This window comes from Gymnoscopelus braueri, assembly GCF_963280865.1.
Source record: "Gymnoscopelus braueri genome assembly, chromosome: 12".
NCBI classification, from domain to species: domain Eukaryota; kingdom Metazoa; phylum Chordata; class Actinopteri; order Myctophiformes; family Myctophidae; genus Gymnoscopelus; species Gymnoscopelus braueri.
The window spans coordinates 38,357,950-38,380,449 of record NC_137614.1 but is presented as its reverse complement, the minus strand read 5'-3'; the positions used below and the strand labels follow the sequence as shown (position 1 = coordinate 38,380,449).

Below are 22,500 nucleotides of genomic sequence, written 5' to 3'. Positions count from 1 at the left end.
ACGTTAGCCGCTGTCGCTGTAGCTCTGCTGTGATGGATGACTCACTGCAACACCAATACACTACACACACACACACACACACACACACACATGGAACGGACACAGGTGCACGCACAGCCAGTGGTGGAAAGTAACTAAGTACATTTACTCAAGTGCTGCACTTAAACTCAAATTTTGAGGTATTTTTTTACTTTACTGGAGTACTTCCAATTTTCAATAATTTTACTTCTACTCCACTACATCTCAAAGGCAAATAATGCACTTTGATTATTATTACAAAACCACTTCAGACCTATATATATTTATATATATATATATATATATATATAAATATATACTTTGGCAATTTGAAAATAGCAGATCCATCGAAACGGGACCTTCTGCAAAATGAGTACTTTTACTTTGGCACTTAAGGTACATTTTGATGCTAATACTTTTGTACTTTTACTCAAGTACATTTTGAATACCAAACGTGTACTTGTAACAGACTAACAGATCTCTACGATAGGGTATTGATACTTTTACTTAAGTAAAAAATGTGAGTACTTCTTCCATCACTGCGCACAGCAGCACACTCGTGCTTATAGCGTAGCCTACGCGCTCAGCCGCTCACATGGCAAAATATCTGCCTAGCAGAATTGAAAGTATAGAATGATGAAACACTCACTAGACAAAGTAGCACATTAGAGTATTTTTGTTCAGCCTTTCACCCGACCTTAATGTCACAGTCCCAATTTAACTGACTAACCTCTTTCCAGAGGCATGACCCGTTTCACTTTTCTCTCGTGCCTAAGCTATGCTCTGTAATACGGCGGTGTCCCGTGCTGAAAATAGCAGATGAACACGTCGCGACGTCTGCTATTTCCGCCATGGGACACGGTCATACGAATAAGTGTAAATCAGGCGTTACTCCCAGAGGCATGATCTGTTTAATGTATCTATCCCATTTAGGCCTGTCACAATTATTGTATAATCGTCTAATCGCAATTATTTGAGATAATCGCAATTATTTTTACATCATTTTTACATAAACAGCCACAACTCCAGTTCCCAGCATGCTACAGAACCCAAACTTGGTAGGTGCTCTTACACGGCCAATAGGGCCGGGCTGTAATTTGATAATGCTCCGCCCCCTCTGTGTTCCTATTGGCTGGGGTTCAAACACCCATAACTACAGTTCCCAGTATGCTAAAGGATTAACAATTAGGTGGTCTTACGGGACGGGCTGTAAATGCCAAAACCCCGCCCACCTCCCGAACACAAGGTCGCACAGGTACGACAGTGGACCATTGGTCAGCAGCAGTGTCATAGCAGTGTTTAACACTTCAAATGACCATACTTCAGTGACCATTGCTCTTATCAGCGCAAGAGAGAACTAGGTTTGAAGGCCGTGTAGCGGTAGTATGTTAGTATGTTAAGCGGTAGTGTAGTATATCAAATGGACAGCAAAATAGTCAAAGCACAAGCTGACAACATGTTGCATTGCGAATTGTTTTGAGCTTGTCCTGTACATCGACCATTTTCAGCATGGTATCATGGTTTACTAACCTCCATCCAGAGGCATGACTTTTCTCTCCTCTTTCTCTCTCTCTCTCTTTGTTAAAGGGACTGCATTGACGTCGCACTTTTTACACACTTCCTGACCACTCAAATGTGCACTACAATGTACATTGCGTGTTCTAAGTCAGTGGTTCCCAAACTTTTTGTTGTCGTTTTGTTTTCAGTACCCCCTGAATCCAAGTACCCCCTTTACCCGACTAGCATAACGGTAAATAACTGTTGTAATAGTCTTGTTTTCCGCTTCAAATATCATCAGGTTGGCAACCACGTTTGTCAGTGTTTTAATTACATAACAGTAAAATACTTTTTTTCCCCCTTCCATTTTCCACTTTCTCTCATGTGACCCCTGTAGTACCTTTGCATACACCTAGGGGTACATGTACCCCCATGTGAGAGAAACACTGCAGTAGACAAATCGTTACAGTAGCACAGTGCAATAGAGTACAGTACAGATACAGCCACAGTGATATCAAGCTGCTAGCCACAATACCGGACAGTAATATCACACAGCCGACAACTCCGTGCGTCCATTGTCCCGCTGCGTTCGGAGGCAAGAAGACGGCACAAAGGAGAACACGCTGACGAGCATGACAGCTTCCCTGGTGATATACGGTGTCACATGCCTATTGATTTCAATCACTGTCAGGCTCAGCGCCGCTGGATATGAAACTAGCAGAGCGTTCCCATTGTGTGCAGGCTGTTGTTGGGGATGTGGCTATTAGCTGCCGGTTGAAAGGGGAGATTAGCGAGCTAATGAAAGGACGTCCTTTGATGGCGGGCCGATCGCCGTATGGCAGTGGTGTGTGTGTTTAACCGTCTTCTTTTTCACTCTTTATCTTCACATCTCTCCCCCTCTCTTTCTCTCTCTTCCACCATGACTGTTTTGTGTTTTTTAGCGCAAGAGTTTTACGATGGTGTAAATTATTTTTACTAATAAAATATTCACTCAATCAAAACTCTCGCTCTCCCCTCATTTCTCTCTCTTACCCCTCTGTCTCTCTCTCACCCCATCTCTCTCTCTCTCTCCACCCCAAGGACTTTTTTGTGTTATAATTTTAGTGCAAGAGTTTTACGGTGCCGTTAAAGTGTTTTACTAATAAAATATTCAATCAATCAAAATCTCTCTCTCTCTCTCTCTCTCTCTCTCTCTCTCTCTCTCTCTCTCTCTCTCTCTCTCTCTCTCTCTCTCTCTCTCTCTCTCTCTCTCTCTCTCTCTCTCTCTCTCTCTCTCTCTCTCTCTCTCTCTCTCTCTCTCTCTCTCTCTCTCTCTCTCTCTCTCTCTGCACTGAACTTTACTGTATAATACAGTCTATGCACAAAGAGGTGTGCAGTGCACTGCAGCCTGCAGGCCAGTCACTTGGCCACAGTGTGTGTTAAATGTAACTTGACATCAAAGTCAAAACAAGTCCCACATGGAGGCGATATGGATCACATGTCGTGTATCTTACTGTACCGCCAGTGTAATTCCACCCTAAAGGTCACGCTGGAGTGTCTTTATTATGTTGGATTACTGTTAAAAAAGATGTGACACCACTGTATGCTTTCACTCTGTACACGTTCACACAGCGCAACGCACACCCTTGCATGCGTGCTTTGGCGTGCACCCCACACACACACACACACACACACACACACACACACACACACACACACACACATCGCGCTCTCCCTCTCTCTCACTCACCCGTTCCTCTTTCTCTCCATCTCTCTCCCTCCCTCCCTCCTTCTCTCTTTCTCTGACACACACATACACACACACACACACACACACACACACACACACACACACACACACGGCTGCAGATTCAATCGCTCACTTGCATAAATCAACTTAATTTCCTGACTTCAAACATGTCCCACTGTTCCTCTCAGCTGTATTAAGACTGTCTATCTGTCAGTCAGGGCTGTCAGTCCTACGTCCCACTCTCACAAATCACTTCCCCATCAGTTCATCCCTTATCTCTCATCCCTGACAGAGAGAGAGAGAAAGAGAGAGAGAGAGAGAGAAAGAGTGTGAGAGTGTGTGTGTACGTAAGCGCGTGCGTGTGCACTTGTCCTATTTTCTTTGAGGCACTACATTGTTTTCTCTGCACTTTACTTATGTGACTATTTACCCCGTCTTTGGTGACCACGGTTCATGCCATTTACTCTGATCTCACACTTGTTAAGTCGCTCTGGATGAGAGCGTCTGCTAAATGCTCGAATTGTCATTGTAATGAAGCCATAGAAACAGAAGAATGTGTACACCAAATAGCTCTCATTAAAACTATTTTTTTTTTGTGCAGAAGTGGCAACATTACTAGACAGAGGTTATTCCTCAGACTGTGTGGCTCCAAACGGTACCAGATTTGCACATTAAAAATCCTTTTAAAAGGGAGCTATTTGATGTGCAGTCTTTTATGTTTCTATGTCACTAGGTATTTTTGGATCCAGCACCCATCAGACTTGGCTTTGGGATGTGCATGTTCTCCTTCTTTAACACATCGACCGCCAGAGGTTAATCTCATAATGTACTCACCAGTGCCAAGGTGTTTTTGTTGTTTTTTTGTTTTTTTCATGTCGCCATAGATCTTGTTAAAATCCTTAAGATTGAGCTCTACACGGTCTGTTTACATCCGCGAGATCTCCCTGTATCTCCCAGTGAAGATCGCGTGTCAAACGGGGTATCCATGTTGTAGTTAGAGCGGATTACGTTAAACAGTGAAATGCGAGGAGAAAAAACTACAGGAAGAGAATTGAGTTTCAGTTTCGTCTGTAGAATGGGAGCGGGCGTGATCGTCAAAACCGGATCCCAAATAATTATATTTCCGGTCATCAAACCGGAAACGGAAGTGGATCAAAAAAATTCCGAAAGTGCACCCGGACCGTGCATGCGCGAAAAGACCGCAGCCCGTAGGGCTACGGTCTCGGCGCTTAACAGTTGGATTTAACGGACCGTAGGACTACGTTCTTGGCGGTTAATGTGTTAAAAAAGAAAAAAACATTTTATTGCATCGTTTAGCCAAAAGCACTTCAAAAAGGGGGGGGGGGCTTCAAAAACTCTCATGCAAAACAACAAAAATGCATGCACGCACGTACGTTTTTATTACTATATTTGTGAAGCCATCAAAATGTTAGGACGGCAATTTGAACCCTAACACCTCAGTTATACTTAGTGGTGCACTGGTGTCGCGTAGAAAAAATAGCAGATCTACAACCTCGAGCTCTGCTATTTTTTGTTCACGACACCGAAAACAAAGCTCATTATCTACCATCTGATTTATGTGTATAAATCAGAATACATACAACCCTAACCCCTAAATCTAACTTCTAAATACCTAACCCCCCATTTCCTAATTATAAGCCTAACTCTAATCATAAAAAAGCATACATTTCTCTTGTGAGGACCAGGAACTTATTCTCCTCACAATGTCTATTTCTCAAATTCTACTACAGTATATTTCACGTGCACGCACGCGCACACACACGCACACGCACGCACGCACACACACACACACACACACACACACACACACACACACACACACACACATACACACACACACTGAGAGAGCTCAGTGCGGTCGCGTGTCTGTGACCTCTAGCTACGGTAAGTCGCTGAGTGTGTTGAATACGAGCCGTGTGATGCGGTGCCAGGGCTAGGGTTTCTCTGCTCTTACAGCTTAGCGCTGTGCTAAATCAATACACAGGGGTATATACACAGTACAGTACGCCACCTGACTGTTAGCCCCGCTGACTGCCTGGCTTTGTCCAAAAAACCCTACAGTCACGGCAAATTCACCGGCCCAACGAACCAACGGCTAAACTCGTGTCACCAGTTTTTCAAAGTGCCGCCCTGAACTGCTCTTCCTATATAACTCAATAGATTAGGGGTCTTCAACGTTTTTCAGGCCAAGGACCCCCTAGATGAGAGAGAGATGAAGCAGGGGACCCCCCCCACCACCACCACTACATATTGTATTCATGTTAAATGTGTTTTCAGACATTTAACCACTTAAACCTTCAATACAATATAATGATGCTCTACGGTTGCTGGTGAGAGTACCAAGATGGCACAGTGCCAGCCAGCTGTTTGTAAACCTGGGGGTACCTACCTGTCAAGCCCTGTTAAGAAATTTAATGTACAAATTCATATGTCGTCTTGAAAAGTCTGACAATCATGTTATTAAGATTTTAATTAACCCTGTCAAGAGTTCTACTCGGTTCTCTTCCACGATATGGAGACATTGGCGTAACAGCCTCTACTGACTTTGAACAGCTGTAGTTGGACTGTTTTTATGTGTTTTCTTTTTCTTTTTTATTATTTTATTATTTTATTGCTTTTACTGTGTAATTGTCATCCTGTTTTTCTGTATGGACCCTGAGTCTGAAATAAAGATTGAATTGAATACTTTGTAAACTTGAGCTTGCACTCTGTACTTGGTCTTCCCTTTTTTCCCTCTACCTTTCCCTCTACCTTATAGAAAATAGCCGATCTGCAAGCTCTTTCGATTAACAAGCTCTTTCGATCTGCTATTTATTTGTAGAAACGCATCGCTTCACGCCGCGATCCAAGCTTGTACATCTGCTACTTTTGATGCCTTTACTTTTGATGCCTTGATACCTTCATCAGGACAGACAATTGTCATTGTCTGTCCTGATGAAGGTCTAACGACCGAAACGTCGAATAAAGAGCAACATTTTATTGTAAGTTCCAGACAGTGAGCGGGGCCTTTTCTTTCATGTCATTATCAGAGATCCTCTTCTGACTAAATAGTAACTACAATGGGTCCAATGGAACACAGGTTCTTTTTTTCCCATTTAACGTTTTGGACGTACAAGCTTTCCACCCGACAGCGGCGATATACAGTATGTTGGGTGATGCTACATTACAGCGGTGAGACTGACCACATCATGTAGCTGAGATAGAGTATGTATGATTGATTTGATGTTAAGTCAGTCAGAGCCTATCATCTGCTGATCTGCTACCGCGTAGAAACAGTATCCTTGACTAAAAAAACAAGACCGGGTCGAAACCTAGTATATAGACGAATCCACAGAGCGGCAATCATAACCGCGGTGCCAAGCGGTTGCCGCTCCGCACCGCGACACCGCAGCTACAGGCAGCGCTATGTGGATTTGTCTATAGCTGGACCGTGTATGAAACACTTTGAATTTGAAACCACAGATACAGGAAGGACACGGGACACTTGACTAGAGGAACTTCATCAGTCAAGTGATTCAGGTTTTGGTGCTATCTCCGTAGAGGTTTGGTCGTGCTGGTCTAATAGATCATCCAGGTTGACTGGAACCAAGGTCGGAAGAACAGGTTGGTCAGACCGCTGTTTCTCAACACCTGGTCCGGGGGCCCACCAGGGGTCCAAATGGACCTTTACAGGTCTGTAACTCTGCCATTTTTTTTCCTATACTGTAAAATTCGAAGAGTTAATTTAACTCTGAGAGTGTACGGTGTACAACATGTGGTTGCATTTGTACACTCTCAGAATTACAGACCTGTAAGCGTCCATTTGGACCCCTGGTGGTCCCCAGACCCCACGTTGGGGGAACCAGTGGACTAGGCTAGTTCATTCATTGTTAGGCCAACCGGCCGACCATTGATGTCACTTCATCACTCAGTGACTCAGTCAGTAAGCAAGGTTCAAGTCTATGTAGGTCTGCCAAAAAAACATTAAAAAGCAAAGATATACAGCCTATATAGTAAATGTGAAAAGTGAATGAGTATACAAATATCCATGTTATATTACAATAATAACATACAATAAGTAATATTGATATCAAAGGCCCATTGTGTCATGTTGTGGCACCAACTAATAAGCAATGGCCATAAGACAAACATAGTTCCTACCCTGACATATTGCTGTTGGATAATAATAAAGCCTGATTACTTTGTTGTGTGACGGTATCGCGTGCCGAATATAGCCGATCTACAAGCTCACAACATGTCGCGATGTGGCCCGTTGTGAGCTTGTGGACCTGCTATAGTCTAAGTCTTAGAGTCAGACCAGATGTTTTAGAAAGGAGGGGAGACAGGCACATTTATGGACGGTTTATTATGTTGTGTTACACGTCAATAAAAGCTTTGTAGAGCAGATATTCACATCCACTGTACTCAGGCCTTGTGAATATCAAACAGTATCACACAATGCACCGTTACTCCACCTAGACCATATAGTTGACGGGTGTCTCCCATGCAGGGCTCTATATTAGGGCCCCTCCTATTTTACACACTAAATCTACACTAATTATATTCACAGAAAATACAAAAAGTTATAACGTGTCGTGTTGTGAGCTCGGTCCTTTTCATACTTGAAAAATACTGCAAGGTCGAAACGTTGTTTATTGCTGCTGTGCAGTGAATAAATTTGGAGCTTTTAAAGTGAGTTGCGAGCCCCCTTCTTGTTTTTCCGTGTTGTGAGCTCGTACACTAGCTGTTTTTGCCAAAAGTTCACTCCAGAACGGATGCCAGGGTTCTAAATATTAGGAATAAGTGTCTAAACATTTGCAACGGTCTGTGGGCGGGGCCACAGCCTTCCAATGTAATGGCCTGTGGGCGGGGCCAGAGCCTTCCAAAGTAATGGCCTGTGGGCGGGGCCAGAGCCTTCCAATGTAATGGCCTGTGGGCGGGGCCAGAGCCTTCCAATGTAATGGCCTGTGGGCGGGGCCAGAGCCTTCCAATGTAATGGCCTGTGGGCGGGGCCAGAGCCTTCCAATGTAATGGCCTGTGGGCGGGGCCAGAGCCTTCCAATGTAAAAGTCAAGTCACCTCCCTTCCTTCTGTGATTCGTTGAGCACTATCCAATCAGCAATGATGTGCCCATGCGTAACAGGTGACGTTAAGAAATCAGGCTCAAATGGAAGACGGCCAGACTGAAGTGAAAAAAGAAAAGAAAAAAAGTCAGTTGAACGGAGCGTCTGTATTCCAGGCTACAAATATTTAGCTCATATAATGACTAGTGTCTAGCAGAAAGCTGTGATGAACAGGACATAAGTGCTCATCATTTCCTACAGTGGTGTGTGATGCAAGTCTGTATTACTGTGTGATTGACTTAATTAAGTCATTAACTTCCTGTCAATAAGCAGCCTGACGTCTCCTACTTACACAATGTCTTCATCTTCCACCGACGACAGTGGAGGATGTGTGTGTGTGTGTGTGTGTGTGTGTGTGTGTGTGTGTGTGTGTGTGTGTGTGTGTGTGTGTGTGTGTGTGTGTGTGTGTGTGTGTGTGTGTGTGTGTGTGTGTGTCAGTGGTGATGTCATCTATTAGATCAGCTCTATTAGAGAGCTGCTGAAACAAGGTTTGCTGCTGTTATTGCATTTTCTTTTTATATAAAAACCACAATATATCCTGTTTTTACTCCGTTTTACCGAAGAGCAAATGCAGAGGGCAGAGAGAGAGATAGAGGGAGGGAGGGAGGAAAAGGGAGAGAGAGAGAGAGAGAGAGAGAGAGAGAGAGAGAGAGAGAGAGAGAAGGGGGCAGACAGACAGACAGACAGAATGGGAAAGAGAATAGGAGAGTGAGAAGGGAGAGAGAGAGAGAGATAAAGTGTAAAACAGAGATTGGGAGGAAAAGAGTCTCAGATATAAATCTAACCCTCGCTAATGGAATGCTCTCTGTTCACGCTGAAATGGACATCTTTACGGTTTGTTCCCAGGATGCCTGGCTTTATGCAGTGTAGTGTGTGTGTGTGTGTGTGTGTGTGTGTGTGTGTGTGTGTGTGTGTGTGTGTGTGTGTGTGTGTGTGTGTGTGTGTGTGTGCGCGTGTGTTTGTCTGTACTTGTGAGGGCCAAATGTCCCCACCAGTATAATAGTAGAATTTTGTGAAATAGTGAGCACAATTTATTGTCAGGACAAAATAATGTCCTGGTCCTCCCAAGAGAAATGGTTCTTTTAATGGTTTCAAAAGATTTTGACTCGAGCGTGAGGCTGCAGCTCTCACAAAAGCAGCGACAAAAGCGACAAAATGACCAAGCGTGTCAGTTAAACTGTCGGCAATTGCACTCGAGTGTTGCTCAACACGCTCGTTGTTCTTATCGAGCGTGCATCTGTGTGTAGCAGTGAAGAAAGAGAAAACTATGAAAGGAAATGTAAAAAGGCTTGTGTTAAAAAGAACAGGGAACTTAGTTCAAATCCACCGTGGTGCATCCGGCTTTGTCGAGTGTCCATGCGAACACAATTGGCCCGTGTTCGGTGGGGAAGGGAAGCCGGGCGGGGAGGGTGACAATTGTTACTGCATGTACTCCTATATGGGGCTGGGGGCGGCACCTGTCAGCGGGGAGTGTTGGCCGGGACTCGGGAGGAGTAGGACGGAGGCTACGACTACGTCCTCCCGGTGGAGGCTCCTCACTGGCAGGTGAGCCAGTAGGATATGCAACAGCAGTGACAACACACAGAAATGTATGTGAGGAGGACATAATTGGCATAGCGACTAAATTGGGGAGGAAAAAAGGGTTTGAATCTTTTTTTAATAAAACAACGACAGGGAACTTGTTTCCCCCATAGGCTCTATGCACAGCAGCCATATTGGAAAGAAAGTGTGCCTCTTCTTACTTCCTTCACAGGTGTTACCAATGATACTAATTAAAGCTCTGTTCCATTCTGGTCAAACAGAGTCTGTGCTGACATTGTGTATGTTGGCTCACTGAAAACACTTGAGGGGGTTCCAAATGGCCCCTTGCGGGTGTGTAACTCTGAGAGTGTACAAATTTGTACACTCTCAGAGTTATGGGGGTCCTAGAAATTAAAAGGTTTGAGAACCACTGTGCTACATGAGATGGAACAGAGCCTTCATTAGTATCATTGGTAACACCTGTGAAGGAAGTGATAATATGGCTGTAATTGTGCATAGAGCCTATTACAAGCGTTTCTTAGAATATTTTAGGTGAGCCAAAGGCCATACATTTGCCAAATATGTATTCATTTCACAGTGTGGTTACACTATTCAGCTTTCAGTACATTCCATACATTTGCAAAGCGATGTCCTTGTTAGTTCAGACGGTTGTGTACTACTTTGTCGTAGATATTATTGTTGTGGTGCAATTTGCTGGGGGTAAAAAATACATTTCAATTGGGATACATTTATATTTTCACGTTGCCATATTTGGTAACCATCCAACAAAAGCAGTAAGCTGCACAAGGCCGTGCTGGAGTGAACAGCTAAAGGAGTTTTAGGCCTAACAACTCCCCTTAGCTGTTCTAAAACCCGCTGTAAAAGCATGGCCTCTTGGGGCTTATTGCTTTATTCTATATTAATGCCTACCTGCCTACATAATATCTAGGTAATTGGACATGTCAAACAGAGAAAGACAGACCGAGAGAGAGAGAGAGAGAGAGGGAGGGAGAGAGAGAGAGAGAGGGAGAGAGAGGGAGAGAGAGAGACATCCAATTAGTTGAGAAATCTCAACAGAGTAATTGTATCGTTAACTGTAAAAGTGTGAGGAGATGTGGGATTCAGAGTGTAGCGGCAGCAGAGAGGGTCAGCGCTAATCAAAGACACACAGACAAATGGGAATGAGCTCTACATTAAGACTTCAGCACAGCTCATATACCCTGTAATCACACTGCCTATATGTGCCATCTGCTTCTCAACCACACACTCAAAATCCTGACGGTTCATTTACCTCTGAAAGTGTAGAATTCAGATTTAAATTCAAACTGCATTCCGTATGTTCCATTTCCTACGATCCCGGGTCTCCCAAACTTCTACCACTTCTTGCGCGCTTACGACCTACACAGGCAGTACTACTTGTCTAATGGGTCTCCACCGGTCTAATGGAAGAGCAGCCACTGCAGATGCACTAGGTACATTTCATTAACATACTCTACATTTTATTAATTTAAATCATTGGTTCTCAAAGTGTGGGGGGGGTGCCAGGGGGTCCCCAGCTAAATTTGTTTTAACCACTTTAACCATATTGTATACTTTGGCTACTCAAAAAAAGCAGATATACAAGCTCATAGCGCATCACTTCAAACTTGTCGATCTAATATTTTTGAAAGAAATCGTGAAAATGTGTGCAAATCATTTTTAACTCAAATTTTTGCTTCTGGATGTCCCTGGCACAACATATTTGAGATATCCCAAAGCCCAAATGCATAACATTTTGGGGGTCCTTGACATGAAAAAGTTTGAGAACCACTGAATTAAATACGTTTCAGATTTGTGGTTTTAATAGGTATTATGCAGACACCACTGAAACCCCATCATGTTGTAACTTCCAATTCTGCCGCGGGGGAAAATCCTGCAGGAGTTTAGGATTTTAAGAACAGGAGGTAGGGGTCGACCTTGGCCTTGGAAATATTCAAATGAGAGGTGGACATAAAAGTGGAAATCTAACTACTTTATTTCAAGATGAAAAGCAGATGCTTCATTATACATGATTCAGTCCGCAAGTCTCCGTCCCTTGGAGGGAGCTTTATCTTTTTTCATTTAGAGTCCTGGCAGTGAAATAAAAGCTCTGCTGCGCCACACGGGAGGGTTTTCATTCATAAAGATGCAAAGAAACGACTGTGTGTGTTTATTTTTTTGTGCTCATGCTAAATCCTATTTGTCTTTTATTTACAACAGACGGATGCGTTTGCAGTGGTGGTTAGTGACGGCCCCTGACTGACGATGCGTGGGAGCAGATGACGCCCGGGAGACATCCGTGACAAGATTCCTATTTCACAGAAACAGTAGTGGCTGCACGCACACACACACACACACACACACACACACACACACACACACACACACACACACACACACACACACACACACACACACACACACACACACACACACACACACACACACACACACACACACACACACACACACACACACACACACACACACACACACACACACCATGGTTTGATCTCAAACATCACGCTGTAACCACTGATATAATAGCAACAAAAGTTAAAAAAAATTAAATTAAATTAGGATTTAGAAGACATCTGTAGAATCCCCAGAAGCAAATATTTGAGTTTTCACGATTAAAAATAAATAAATAGCAGATCTACAAGTATGAGCTTGTATATCTCTGCTTGAATAGCACAAAGTATGAAATAATGGAGGTTTTACAACAAGTCACCTCCATAAATCTGGAGCAGTCAGTGTTTCCCAAAACGTATTATTTTCCCAAACGCAGGATCCGTTTTTATGGGTCATGAAAATGTTTGAGAACCATTAGCACTCAGGACTTTACCGTGTAGATGTGATGCTCTTAAATGTAGAGAAAGTGAAAGGGGTTGGATTTCATAATCCAAAAGAAGGTGTGAGAGACACACCGTGTGTGTGTATGTGTGTGCGTGTGTGTGTGTGTGTGTGTGTGTGTGTGTGTGTGTGTGTGTGTGTGTGTGTGTGTGTGTGTGTGTGTGCGTGTGTGTGATGAGGATCTGTGGTTGAAATCCACAAACTGCTCCTTCAGGAAGAAGACGTTCTGAGATGATAAACTCAGATGAAATGTGAAAGCCGAGCAGGGTGTGGGAGGTTGGGGTGGGGGTAGGGGTAGGGGTAGGGAGAGCGCACCAGCCAGTCTATGGTAACTTGTGTGCCATGTGGAATATACCTGTGTAATGTAAAGATGTGATGGATGTATTTATGTATTGAAAGCCAAAACAATACTGTGGGTTTTTGTGGTATTCACCCCGCCCCCTCCTCCAAGGTAAAAAGGTGACAGTGACAACAAGCTTTATAGCATGTCTACAAGCTCACAGCTCGTACACCTGCTATTCACCGGCACACAACTTAGCACTAATACTGCAGGCTTTATGGTTAGGGCAGTGGTTCTCAACCAGTGGTCCTTGAGGGGGTTCCAGGTGGTCCCAAGCTAAATGATGGAGAGTACGCTCTCAAGAGTTAAATTAGTGTTAAACATCTGCATTACTTAATTAAATAATTGTTATTTTGATCAACGTTTGCCTGTAGACTCTCCTATTGGTACTGTACCACATCAATACAGCATGGAATTGTGGACAAAATCTTATCAAACGACAACAAAATATGTTTGGGTCTGAGAGGCTAAATCTCATCAAATGGTGACTTTGTGGCTCAAATGCCGAATAAATAATGGACCTTGATATGAAAAGGGTTGAAAACCACTGTGTTTGGGTTACAAAATGGCACAAAAAATGTAAAAATGGCAGGTACATAAACGTGTGTGTGTGTGTGTGCTTGTGAGCGTGTAAATGTGTATGCGCAAATGTGAATGTGTGTGTGTGTGTGTGTGCGTGAACGTGTGCGTATGCTACAGTATAAGTGACATCTCTTCCAGGACGGCCCGGTCGTTGATCGATGTCGTTCCATTTGTATCAATTACACTGCGCTTCCTCTCTCTCTCCACGCTCATTCAGACACACGGAGGTCGGCCGGGTCTAATCGGCGGTAAATTACACGGCGGTTGAATGGCAGCGGTGCCGTCGCTCTAACGTGCGTATACGTACGTACGGGGGGGGGGGGGGGAGGCGTGGGGGGAGGCGAGTGCTCGCTGAAGGTTATCTCATCGCGGCGGTCATTAGCCGTGATGAGATAAGAGAGTGGTAGGAGGGAGGAGGAGGAGAAGAGAGAATGAGTGAAGGGTTTCTGAGATACGCAGTTCACTGAAGACAACGCGTTACGTGACGTTAAGCCGTTCAACCCGGGAACGCATATACAAATGTCTTCTGAATCCTTAAAATCCTTCATCCTTAAGTTTCTGAAAAACGTATGTTGCTATTAATGCTATAATATCAGTGGTTCTCAAACTTTTTCATGTCAAGGACCACCAAAATTATATGTATTTGGCCGCCGACCCCCATCTCAAAATGTTTTGTTCCACCAGAAGTAAAGTTTTGAGTTACACATGTAAAATATATATATATTCAAAGATTTGCAAAAATGTTCAGGATTTTTCTAAGAATTTCAGATCAACAAGCACTCGGTGCCGCACTATGAGCTTGTAGATCTGCTATTTTTGAATAGCCAAAGATTAAAATAGCTAGAATCTAAAATGACACAGATGGTTTGAATGGGTTAAAGCACACTGACACGTTGGTAGAGGTTTCAATTGTGTAGTTACCTTCTCGACATGACAGGTTGTGAGCTTACAGTTTGGCAATTTTCACCGAAGAGGTTCGGCAGAGAGCGGCGATTCTGAACCTTTTGAATTTCAAAGACCCCCAGTTTACGTCAGAAACCCCCAGAACCCATTTGATACTCGTTTTCCCTTTCATCTCTGGGACCCCCATACACTCCTCTCTCTGAGAGGGTACAAATGGAACCAAATGGACCCGTAAGGGTCCATTTGGTTCCATTTGTACTCTCTCAGAGTTAAGGGTCCATTTGGTGTGTGTGTGTGTGTGTGTGTGTGTGTGTGTGTGTGTGTGTGTGTGTGTGTGTGTGTGTATGTCTGCGTGCGTGCTTTACCAGTGTGTCAGTCAGCATGTACAGGTACTGGTGGTCGGGGCTGAACAGCATGTCCCTCAGAATGGAGTTCCCATCGCTAACCTCCACGTTCTCATACAGCAAGGCAGGCTGGGTAATGGAGTTCACCAGGATCTGGGGGAGGGGAATAAAGAAGACAGATGATTGAGTGTGTGTATCGCGACAGTACAGGCAATGACAGATGAGTCTTTACTCCATCCATCCATCTTCCTCCGCTTATCTGGAGTCGTTAGATAGATAGAATACATTATTGGCGAGCAATTAAAATACAACAGTGCCACCATTCAAAAGTGTGGAAAATGTGGATTAGACACAAAAAAGCCAAACTTGTTTCCATTGTGGTCCACTATGAGACACACAGCACCCAACAGACTACACAAACAACCATAAAACACAAAAATAAATACATAGGTAACAGTTCCAGCAGAGAATCCCAGACCACATTAGCTACTTGGGGATTAGGGATCCTGAGGTGTTCCAAGACCAGTGTGGAGATATAACCACCCCCCCCCCCCCCCCCCCAACTGGTCTTGGTCTGCCTCATGGCCTCCTCCCAGCGGAACGTGCACCAAAGACCTCCCTAGGGAGACGCCCAGGATGCATCTGTACTAGATGCCCAAATCACCTCAACTGGCTCCTTTCCAAGTAAAGGAGCAACAGCTCTGCTCCTAGTCTCTGCTAGGTGACTACGCTTCTATTCTTAAGGGAGATGCCAGCCACCCTCCTGAGAAAACCCATTTTGGCCACATGTACCTATAACCTTGTTCTTTCTGGGTCATGACCACGGCAACAAACAGGAAATGACTGGTGAGAAAAAGAAGAAAAAAAGACAAACCAGCTGGCATGAATAGCGAACGGCAATCCATTCACCACTGTACCTGCTCTGATAGTCCTATATCATGTTTTACTCCAACAATGCAGAATCGTCGCTTGGCCTGGGGAGATATTGTGCGTTTGAGCTTCAGACAGTACTACTTTTGGTGGACAGGAACAAGGCGATTTACTTTTTGAGTATGCATACTTTCCTTTTATTTCTGTTTTTTGGAAACTTGCGACTTTTACTCCACTATACTTTAAAGATTAATATTCTACTTCTGACTCCACTGCATTTCTTTGAAGGTAGAAATAGCTTTGAAGCCAGCTGTTGATTTTTTTCTTTTCTAAACTTCAATTGGCCACACACTGCGTTACTCACCGGAGGAAACCACTCACAGTGCCCCACTCTCAACCATGCATGTATTACAATGTCTCAACTGAAACGACTTACAGCACCCGGCAGTCAGTGGCGATGGTTATGGATGCATACATGGCATTCACAGCTGGAGGTGTGGACATTTTTACATCTTACCTAGCCGTAATCATCCTGTCGCTCAAGTTAAACATAGCCCTAGCCGTCTCTGCTGCCTGTCAAAGGCTTTTTCAGAGCTGGATTATCTTGAGCTCAAGAAGTGGAAACATGTATTCATACAACTTTCATACAAAAACAACTTCTACTGAAGTTTAAATAAGGACTTCTTCAAATTGGAATAAGTCGACCAGGCTGAGAATTCTCACCTGTCTGTCGACACTACATACCTGTCTCACCTCATTTGAGATGGACAGTATGGTTGAAGTCATTCCCAACTGAATATTTACATTGACTGTTAAAGTGGCCTTCTTTTCACCTTTAAACAATGTGTGTGTGTGTGTGTGTGTGTGTGTGTGTGTGTGTGTGTGTGTGTGTGTGGGTGTGTGACGTGTGTGTGTGTGTGTGTGTGTGTGTGTGTGTGTGTGTGTGTGTGTGTCCTTGAAGTTGATTTGATTGTATTCAATACATAAATAATAATCAATCACACCCCAATCTTATTTTACTCTCCGGTATTTGTGTGAATTAATGTGCAAGTGTGGCTTGATTGAAGGTCATTCGATGAAGGTCATTCAATGTGTGTGCGTGTGTGTGTGTGTGTGTGTGTGTGTGTGTGTGTGTGTGTGTGTGTGTGTGTGTGTGTGTGTGTGTGTGTGTGTGTGTGTGTGTGTGTGTGTGTGTGTGTGTGTGTGTGTGTGTGTGTATGTATGTGTGTGTGTGTGTGTGTGTGTGTGTGTGTGTGTGTGTGTGTGTGTGTGTATGCTCGTGAGTGCATTCGTAACAATAGCCTTTGTTTATGCTCTATGTTCCCGTGTTTTGCATTCAGTATTTTATAATAAATTTGAAAAAGTGAATTTGAAAAATGAAAAGTCCCTCTGCCCCATCTCTGTCTCTCTGTCTCTCTGTCTCTCTCTCTCTCATTTAACACCTGGCGGGAGTCTTTACAGTAAAACCCTGTCTGTCTACACAGCAGAGGGGAAGCTGCCCTTGCGTCCATCTCTTTTTATTTGACAGTTACCACTGAAGACGGCATCATTTTCTCAGTGCAGAGTGCTCTTTAAAATAAAGTCTGTGTCAGCAGCAGGTGTTGCTGGATTCGTAAAAGAGCAGCTCTCGACTTGCATATCGTCACTGTCTGGCGGAAACCTTCTGACTTTGTGTGTTTTTTTTTCGTAAATTAACGCCCTGCTTATTCCAAAAAAAAAATCCATAATGTGGCACAGATGGACGGACAGACAGACAGACAGACAGACAGACAGACAGACAGACAGACAGACAGACAGACAGACAGACAGACAGACAGACAGACAGACAGACAGACAGACAGACAATCTCTCTCTCTCTCTCTTCAAGAAGGTGAACTATATAGGAGCCATGCTGTCAATACAATTAAAAGTGTTCCTAATCTCTTAGCCTGCATGCTGATCATTCCCACTCAGTTTCATAAAAATCCACCCAACCGTTTTCAAGTTATTTTGCTGACAGACAGACAGACAGACAGAGAGATTAATCATCGGAATTCCCAACCTCTTTGGGGTACTGGGGGGGGGGGGGGGGGGTTGACTTGATGGGACGTGATGGGGTCACTTGAGTTAGCGCCAGATGAGATGTCAATCCCAGAGAGGTACAGTCAGTGCTGTCAATACAATTAAAAAGTGTTCCTAATCTCTTAGCCTGCATGCTGATCATTCCCACTCAGTTTCATGAAAATCCGCCCAACCGTTTTCAAGTTATTTTGCTGACAGACAGACAGACAGACAGATTAATCATCGGAATTCCCAACCTCCTTGGGGTACTGGGGGGGGGGGGTGTTGACTTGACGGGATGTGATGGGGTCACTTGAGTTAGCGCCAGATGAGATGTCAATCCCAGAGAGGTACAGTCAGTGCACTGACTTTCAAAAAGCCTTACCTCGCTCTCTGGCACGCACTGCACTGTCCTTTTTGGCAAATGCACTCTCATCTGGCAGTCCGGCCAAGTTTAAACAAACAGAGGCATTTGCATAATCCTGTTTGACTTACATCATCTAAACACAGAGGCATCACAAGCTTAGTGCCCTGCCCAGCAAAGTGACACTAATGACCACATTACGCTTGATCACCTGTACAATTGGGCCGGGGTGACCGACACTGCACTGATGGTTTGAATCCTATTTCAACAGCATTAAAGGGGCATAAAACCCTTGGCTGTTTTTTTGTAGTTTGTTTTCCAGTTCAGGTTACAAACTACAGCAGATTAAAAACATGGCAGGTTAGTAGCAACACAATAATGAAATTAATATTGGGTGTGTTAGTTAGATAATGGGTGTGTTAGATTTGGTACGCCATGGGTGTCCCAATGTGCATGCATAGACTGACATAGACAGTATTGTCAATGCACTTAATCACAGTGTACTATAAGGTCAGCATTATGCAGCCCCATGTTTTTAATCTGTTGTACGTTTTTTAACCTGAACTGGAAAACAAGCTACAGTAGAAAACCAGCCTAGCGTTGCATAGCCCTTTTACAGTAACTGCAGTAAAAATGTGTTCAACACACTAGTTTGCAGATGTGTGTGTGCTGTGCACGTGTGTGTATTTTGAAGGCACATTCTCCTGTTGTGCCATGAACCTCGCTGTTCAAGGTTCATATGTTCTTGAAATACAGCCTACTGGAGGACACACACACACACACACACACACACACACACACACACACACACACACACACACACACACACACACACACACACACACACACACACACACACACACACACACACACACACACACACACACACACACACACACACACACACACACACAGAGTGAGGCATGTGTGACCTCTTTGTCCTGTTATATTTTTGACTCCAAAATGATGCATCGATACATTTTTCAGCAGGCCATATACTTTCTCTCTCTCTCACCACTTTCTCGACAAAAGGACAAAGTCAAGCATATGGCCAAGAGCGCACACATGCACAGAGAGAGAGAGAGAGAGAGAGAGAGAGAGAGAGAGAGAGAGAGAGAGAGAGAGAGAGAGAGAGAGAGAGAGGGAGGGGAGAAAGTCACTTTATCCATCCCCCTCCCTCTCTACCAAAACTGAAATACATGCCCTGAGAGCCGGTGTGTCTTTAGTGAGGACTTTGGAGGACTTGTGTGTATCAGAGAGAGAGCGTGGGACGCACAGAGAGGGAGCTGACCTGCCCTACAGCTGGGGGGCAGAGGGCAGTGGGATGGGTTGGGGATTCAGGTCAGACGCCACAGCGTGACGTCCCCCCAGACACCACACTGCGCTAGCTGTGACCAACTGAATCTACCGCCGCCGCCGCTCGCTATGGCCCGCAGGTAGATGCTCTACTTTCAACAGCCCTTTGCTTCCGTCACCAAAGTCCCCAATACACACACTGTGGGGTGTATTAGGGGGGGGGGGGGTTTAACCCATTGAATCCGGGAACACATCTCTGTCATTTTTTTTCTTTCTTTGGCTATTCAAAAATGGCAGATATACAAGCTCATAGTGCGGCACATGAGCTTGTAGATCTAAATTTTTTTTGAAAAATCGTGAAAAAAAAATTATTTAAAGCGAACGTTTGTAACTCAAATCTTTGTTTCTGGGGAGTCCCTGGAACAACATATTTTTTTTTACAAATGTTCGCTTTAAAAAATATATATTCAAAGATTTTCAAATCTTCACGATTTTGTCAAAAATAGCAGATCTACAAGCTCATAGCTTGTATATCTGCTATTTTTGAATAGCCAAAGAAATCTAAAAATGGCAGACATGCGTTCCCGGCTTCAACGGGTTAAATCCACAGACGCACAGCCAAGGAAGTGCAGGAGCGCTCTGGGCATCTGTAAACTTTGTTCAAAGATGCCCCTCCTCCTCCTTCCTCCGGCTTCTGTGCAATTCGTACGAAGATAGCCATAATATCTACAAGCTCACAACGTGTCACATCGTGGGCTTGTAGATCTTTAATTTGAGCTATTTTGGAATAAAAAAAAAAGGAAGACAAATGTTGATACATTTTGTCTAAAATAGGGACGCTACGGTTAATGTGGTTAACATTAACCCATTAAGACCTGGAACGTGTCTGTGTGTCACTTTTTGATTTGAGCTAAAAAGCATTATTTTACACTTTGGCTATTCAAAAATAGCAGATCTACAAGATCTGCTATTTTTGAAAAATCGTGAAAATGTGTGCAAATCTTTGAATATATATTGTTTTAACTCAAAATTTTAACTCAAATCTTTGCTTTTGGGGGTCCCTGGAACAAGATGGGGGTCCGCAACCAAACACATATCATGAAAAAGTTTGAGCGCCACTGATATAGAAACATACGTTTTTTTTTAAATACTGTTGGGAATTAGAAGACATTTGTAGAATCGGCTTCAGGTCTTAATGGGTTAAATTAAATTGTGATAGGATCAAACATACATACCAGATATCAGACAGTCCTGTATTTAATGCAGTCTGACCAGCACCAGGTATAAAAATTATCTACACCGGCCATAAAAATGAATGAGCAGAGGGCGGATATCAAAAGCGGAGGCGCGGATCCTCCCCCCCACAGCAAATTAAACCCAGAAATGTACGTTCTCAGGTGAAATGTGAGATCCAATCCGTCATTGCCAGAGCTCTCTCACGGTGAGGAAGCTTGCTAAGCTTTCACTGTCACAAAAAATGGAGAATTATTAAGTGCATCTGGCAGGGCTGATATGATATGTAAGCAATCATTGCATTTCCCACTCGTATTTTGAGCATTAAGCACTTTACCAGAGGGATACACACAGCAGGTACGGGTTTAATGTCTCAATAATGGACACTTCAGTGGAACATAAATTGCCTGTTGTCGGAATCATATCTTTGAGGTTGGCCCTTTCTAAGCACAAGGCAAGCCCTGCCGCTATGAATGAGTGATCGTCATGCATTCATATGAACGACTGCAACATAACCTTAATATAAGTCATACAGTATGTACAGTATTTGTCACAAAAAAGGTTTTGTTAAAAACTTAAAGCTCTATATTTGATAGTAATCATTGCAATAGAGTGTTTATTCAGTTAGGGGTCTCCTAGTCTCTCCAGCTCTTTATCAAACAGAAAATAAAATTATAGGTTGGGATGCTAATTTTGGCCAATAAGGAGAAGAACTACACAAAAATCATAATCAGCTTCCAGTCACTTCCAATATCCCTTGTTTATCCTGTATCCTGTATGAGTTCTCTGTCCTGATTGGATACAATTGGTATCCTGACCTGAAAAAGTATTTTCTGTTTACAACCTCCGTTACTGAACATTCAATAACAATGGTTCCTATCATTAACATTTATGGCAATTATGGAAATGCATTGCTCACACAAACTGTGATTAGCACCATACACATTAAGGTGCTAATGTGTCACAGTATGCTTCTTTCTCTCCTCTCCAGTCACATCTCTACGTTCCGAGACTCGTGCTATTACACCAGATGAAAGTGTCACGTCGAAATGCCACAATCGGAAGCTCCACCCCCTTGCTACCATAGAATGGAAGTGATGCTGGCGCCTCTGACTTAAAACTAAGAAGGGACTTGACAGTATGTGTGACTGTACCCTAACTGGACCATTCTCAGATTATCAAAGTTGCCATGTACTTGCAGTAGCTTCCAAACCATGACCTGAACCTGTTACCTGTTTCTGCCTGACCTGCCTGTTTGGCCTGTTTGCCTGGTCATTGGATTTGGGGTTCTTGCCTGCTCCTTTTGGATTTGTTTGCCTGCGTTGGACTGTTGCCTCCTGGCTTTGATCCTTCCCTGCGTATCCACCCAGTAGGACACGTGTCTGAAGGGGAGTAGCCAACGCATGCCGAGGGGTCAAAGCTACCCTGCCCCAACTTCGAACCTGCAAGCCTGTCCCCAAATCTGCTTGCTCCTGCCTCAGTCTCCGCTCCGAGTTCCCAGCTACCAGCCCGAGCATCCCCTTGCCTGCAGTGCACACCCCTCCTATTTGTTGATAAAATACCCTTTTAACCTCATTCCTGTCTCATTGTCCTGCCTGGTCTGTGTAACATAATCACCATAAGCATAACCTGATTAACAGATTTCTGACCAGTCTTCTTCTGTAAACACATTAGCTTGGATTTCAGCTGTAAAACCTTGACTGCTAGCAACCAATCCCTGCAAACTAGGTCATTAGAATATCCCCCTTAACGTGTAAATGCTTTTGCCTT

At 43.8% G+C, this 22,500-nt stretch overlaps 2 protein-coding genes across 2 annotated transcripts in view; both read right to left on the bottom strand.

Moving 5' to 3' along the window:
* LOC308096864 (solute carrier family 41 member 3-like) overlaps positions 1-22,500 on the bottom strand; it is a 511,014-nt gene that overhangs the window by 15,872 nt on the left and 472,642 nt on the right. The gene's annotated exons all lie outside the window — the stretch shown is intronic.
* Positions 1-22,500, bottom strand: part of LOC308096548 (plexin-A1-like) — a gene marked incomplete at its 5' end in the record, with an annotated part of 336,263 nt that overhangs the window by 209,217 nt on the left and 104,546 nt on the right. The window contains one exon of the mRNA XM_080443965.1: positions 14,949-15,080. Coding sequence (XP_080300091.1) covers positions 14,949-15,080 — 132 coding nt within the window. The remainder of the gene's footprint in view (positions 1-14,948; positions 15,081-22,500) is intronic.